This window comes from Bidens hawaiensis, unplaced genomic scaffold, assembly GCF_021521415.1.
Source record: "Bidens hawaiensis isolate Kalapana, Puna unplaced genomic scaffold, B.hawaiensis_p1.1 tig00032816_1, whole genome shotgun sequence".
Taxonomy (NCBI): Eukaryota; Viridiplantae; Streptophyta; class Magnoliopsida; order Asterales; family Asteraceae; genus Bidens; species Bidens hawaiensis.
The window spans coordinates 77,692-82,409 of NW_027495609.1; the positions used below are offsets into that span (position 1 = coordinate 77,692).

General features: G+C 39.7%; 1 protein-coding gene across 1 annotated transcript; it reads left to right on the forward strand.

The window, feature by feature from the left end:
• The first annotated feature begins 3,195 nt into the window (after positions 1-3,195).
• Positions 3,196-3,897, forward strand: LOC143584142 (uncharacterized). The gene has a single exon (XM_077066253.1). It carries the CDS (start codon positions 3,196-3,198, stop codon positions 3,895-3,897), a length of 702 nt encoding a protein of 233 aa, XP_076922368.1.
• Positions 3,898-4,718: the final 821 nt, after the last annotated feature.

Here is a 4,718-nt window from a genome sequence, read left to right on the forward strand (position 1 = left end):
AGCCGATGGTGGATAAGGGGTAGAAACCGAAGAAGCAACATGTCAGACGAGGTTCGGGTATTAAGAAACCAAGCCAACCGTTCAAGAGACCGACTTCACCAGTATCTAATCCAATTTCTATTCCTACTTCTCCTATTCCACAGATGATTCCGAGATCTCATGTTCCTGTAGTTACTCGATCATCGACTCTAGTTCTGAATACCAGTTTATCCGGTACCTACGACCATGACTTTGATGACTACATCTATGTCGGATCAATACCATGGAGATGTGTTGCAGACTGTATTGGCACGCATTTCTAGTCCTCAACCGACTACACCTGCTACTCCAGTCACTCCGACTTCGTTGCCAATACCTGAGCATTCATTTATGACATTTAATCGTCCTCAAGGTCCTATGCAACTTATTCATCCGCACTTCTATGATTTGTCTCCTAATGTCCAGTGGTTTAATTTGCTGAATCTTGTTCATATGCAACAAACCCAGATTCAGTCAGATAGTTTGTTTCTAGAACAAATGAGGGCAGTGTAGCGGAATACGTTTTGACATATTCTGTTCATTCAAAGAGAAAATAGGGAACTTAAATCCCTAGTTGCTGCTCAGGGGGAGAGGTTAGACAAGCATGATGAGATCATCCTCCAACTTACTTGCAAAGATGATGAGTTGAAAAGGTTGAGGAGTGATGAAGATGATCCGGATGAAGGGGGTGTTGGTGACCAGCAACCGGGCTGTATTTCTACACCGTCGGCAGGTAATCAGGCTGGTGGAACAAGTTTGGTGGTGGTTGTGAGGGAAATAATTTGCAGATTGTGCCGTACAAGGACTACACTCGAGTTAAACCAATTGATGTTATACCGGCAAATATGATTTTGTTTGTGGGTATGAACGGGATTGTTTATAGTATGGTAAATGCTGATTAGATCAAAGAGGGTGAGTTTGTAGATTATTCGCTGACCAAAGAACAAATTTCCCTGCTTCTAGATCTTAATGAAGACGAGGTTCAGGAATTAGGGAAGTGAGTTGAGGTAGAGATTGATTTTGAGAAAAGTGCAAATCCAGGCATTCCTCGTGAGAATGTGCCTGATTACGAAGAAGTGGAAGTGGAAGACGTGACTACTAAGGAGTATCCAGACATGTATACCGACAACAACAATGATTTAGGTATTCCATTTTCTACTACAGAACATTTTGAGGCAGCAGAACAACGTTTATGTGAAAAATGGGAGAGGTGGAATAAAGAAGCAGAAACCAGTCACTTATCCACAAAGGAGAAGAAAAGAAAATGTGTTTTGGATGGAATGTTTGGGCAGGATGTGAAACGTATGAATAAGATGATCAAGTCCTTCCGATATCATGAACAGGAGGATGTCTAAATAGCGAAGGTCCGAGCATCTGCCTACCAGATGAAGAAGTACAAAAGTGTTAAAGACGTGAGAGGTGACTTGGTTGCTTGGCAGTTTGATGTAGAACTTAAATTATATATCGTTAAGTGGGAACATGGTATTTATTATTTCAAGCGTCCACATGATATTTTATCTATGCCGAGATGGGATGTCAGAACACTAGCCAACCGACTGTTTGTTAATCAAGATAAAGATCAGTGGGCTGAGTGGTTCTATGATCATCTGCAACATGAGACCAGATATGGTTTCAAATTCTTCAAGCCGCAAGTGCCGACACACAAATACATCGATGAGATTGATCCTCGCACTGGCTGGAGAAAAATGGTTTTGCCGGTTAAGCCGCCGAAGACTATGAAGAGGGCACCGATGAAGATCTTCCCTCAGAGTGTGTTAACCACGTTCAACAGATGGTATTCTGATAATAGGACGGGTGAAGCGGTAATCGTATTGGGAACAGGATTTAACACGAGTGTTATACGTGTGATTGATCCTATGTGGCTTGTTAACTTATCAGAGTCTGATAATGACGCGTTATTTCAGAATCAGATCCGATTTGCTAACGTAAGCGATTATGATCTTGCGATGCATTTCCGCCTTAGGTTGGGGTGTGACAGATTGGTATCTGAGTCGAAGATTTTAAGATAGATCATTAGAAATTGTCCTAGTCATATGCTTAGGATCCTATACATGCTTATATGAACTGCCTTATGTGCTATTTAATTTTTTACAGCTTAATTAGATTAATTATTTTATTATGCTTTATCTTATTCATTTATTGCACACACACAATAATTCCGAGGCTATGCCTCACATTCAAAATATTTTTCTAAATCTTTTATTTTGGTATATTTTAACTTATTTTGGGAAATTTCTTAAGAATTCCCATATTTTGTTTTTACTCCCTCTTTTAGGGCATGTTCGGTTAGTTGCCGTAGGGGGGCAAGAGAACTGCGAGTTGGGCCTTGGCAAAACGGTTCCAAGAACCCAAGGTAAGACGCTATTCCTTACCTGGAGGATAACCTGATCACAGTTTTCAGGTCCCTAGGCCAAAGCAGAACAAGATGTCATACGACCGGACCTTAAGTGATCAAACTTAACCAGCTAAATGGTTGCCTCCTTTTAAAAACCGAATTCACGGTGGTTCATGAATAAAATCGGGAAAAAATTCCTAATTGTGTTTTTAAAATTATTTTCAAATGCTTAGTTAGGTTAAAAATCCATGTAAATCCATGGGCTCTCCAACTATTCATTTCTCAAGCCGTTTTCAATTTGAAATTTTTGGTTTGAACGTATCGTCCGGGGTGGTTCCCAAGATAAGCCAACTACTCATATTTAATTCGTTGATTCGATATTTAGTTGGGTTGGTTAAATGAGATGTAACGCTCATGGTACGACCAACTCTATTGATTTGTTAATTCGTTAATTAAGGTCAGTTAAACGCCATGTAACGCTCATTGGCTGACCAACTTAGTTTGTTGAGTCAAATTTTCACAAAGGAAGATTGGAATCTTCTCAACCTCTCAAGGAATCGGCGAAGTATGGACTATCTATTACTATCTCATCCCTGCACTCCCATCCCCTGAATATACTAATTCCGCCGGGATATTCAAGAGTCCTTTGAGTTTATTAGATCTGTCTGTTCTTATCAACCTACTAAGGTTTGCACTAGGTCCGGTCCTGACAAGTGGTATTAGAGCTTTGGAAGCTCACTGAAGGTCACGGGACTAAAGATTTTGAGATAAAGGTTGAAGCTTGACAAGGTTAAAGGGTTGCTGAGTCCAGATCTGATGAAATGGATGATCAAGAAGTATCTATAAACAAAATACCAAGGTTGCTCGGCCAAGAAAGTTTCATAAAATGGAAAGTGTTATTTGAAGTAGCTGTCAACTACAATGACACTGAGCTATGGAACTCAATCACAGATGGACAATATATTCCTTCCCAAGCAGCAAACAACAATGTCGTTATTGAAATACAAATGAAGAAAAGAGATGACAAGGCATTGTCAATGCTGAAACTGGGTCTCTTATGGGAAATATTAACCAGGGTGAATCACCACATGACTGCAAAAAAGATGTATGATGCAGTTATCAAAATGTTTGAAGGAAACGTTGAGCTCAGAGACATAAAGAAAGACAGATTGAAACATCAACTTGACCGATTCAAGTTCAAAGAAGGTGAAAGATTGAAATTAGTTTTACAAAGATTTATGACTATTGTGAATGAAATTAGAACCATTGATTTACAAATCTCTGATTTTAAACTGAACAAGAAATTGTTGTCTTCCTTATCTGGTGAATGGTATACTACAAGCAAGTTAATAAAGGAAAAGATGAATTTTCCCAACTTCAATTTGGATGATCTTATATCATTTCTGCAAGCTTCAGAGCATGAGATGATTGAGAACAACATGATCAGAGAAGAAAAGCCCAGCTTTCCAGTGAGAATTGCACTAGTTGCATTGGTGGGCAATCTCCCTATCAAATCTCAATAGCAGCCAATTATGGAAGAACCATCTGAAACTGGCTAACTGTGTGGAGCTGGCCAATCAAGATTCAATATTCAAATGATTGAAGATAATGATTGTGCATCAACAGCAAGCGGACATCCTCCATATGCTCAGAATTCAGGACAAGGAACTGACTATCAGGCATTGTTCTCCATGTTCACAGACTCTTATAATGCATTTATGGACAAGAATCTGATTCATACAAGTATGGTGCAAGAAGACTTAGAACAAATTGATGCAGATTATCTTGAAGACATGGATCTTAAGTGGCAGGCTGCCATGTTGGCTGTGAGAAGCAAGAGGCTATACAATAGGACTGGGAGATCAACCTTATCAGGACCTAATGAAAGAATTGGATTTGACATGTCAAAAGCCATCTACTACAATTGCCAACAGCCAGGACACTTTGCAAGAGAGTGCAATTAACTTAGGCAGCTTGGAAACCAAATGAATCAGAATCAATTTTACTAGAACCAACATCAGAATTATCATGGGGTTCAACAGATAAATCAGCCCATGAACCATAATCCCTATCAACATCAAAATAGGCCCCAACAACAACATCCCCAACCTCAGCAAAGAAATAACCAGCTGCAGATACATGGGAACCAGAACAGGGGAGCTGCTAATGTTGTAAACCAGAACAGGGATCGAGGGAACGTTGCTATAACAACGAAGCCACAAGATGGTAATTTTGATTGGAGCAATCATGCTGCAGAAATTGAAAAGGCCAATGTGGCATACATGGATATAGTGCATGAGAAGGGAGAATCTTCAAACTCACAGGTACATACTGAAACTTCTAT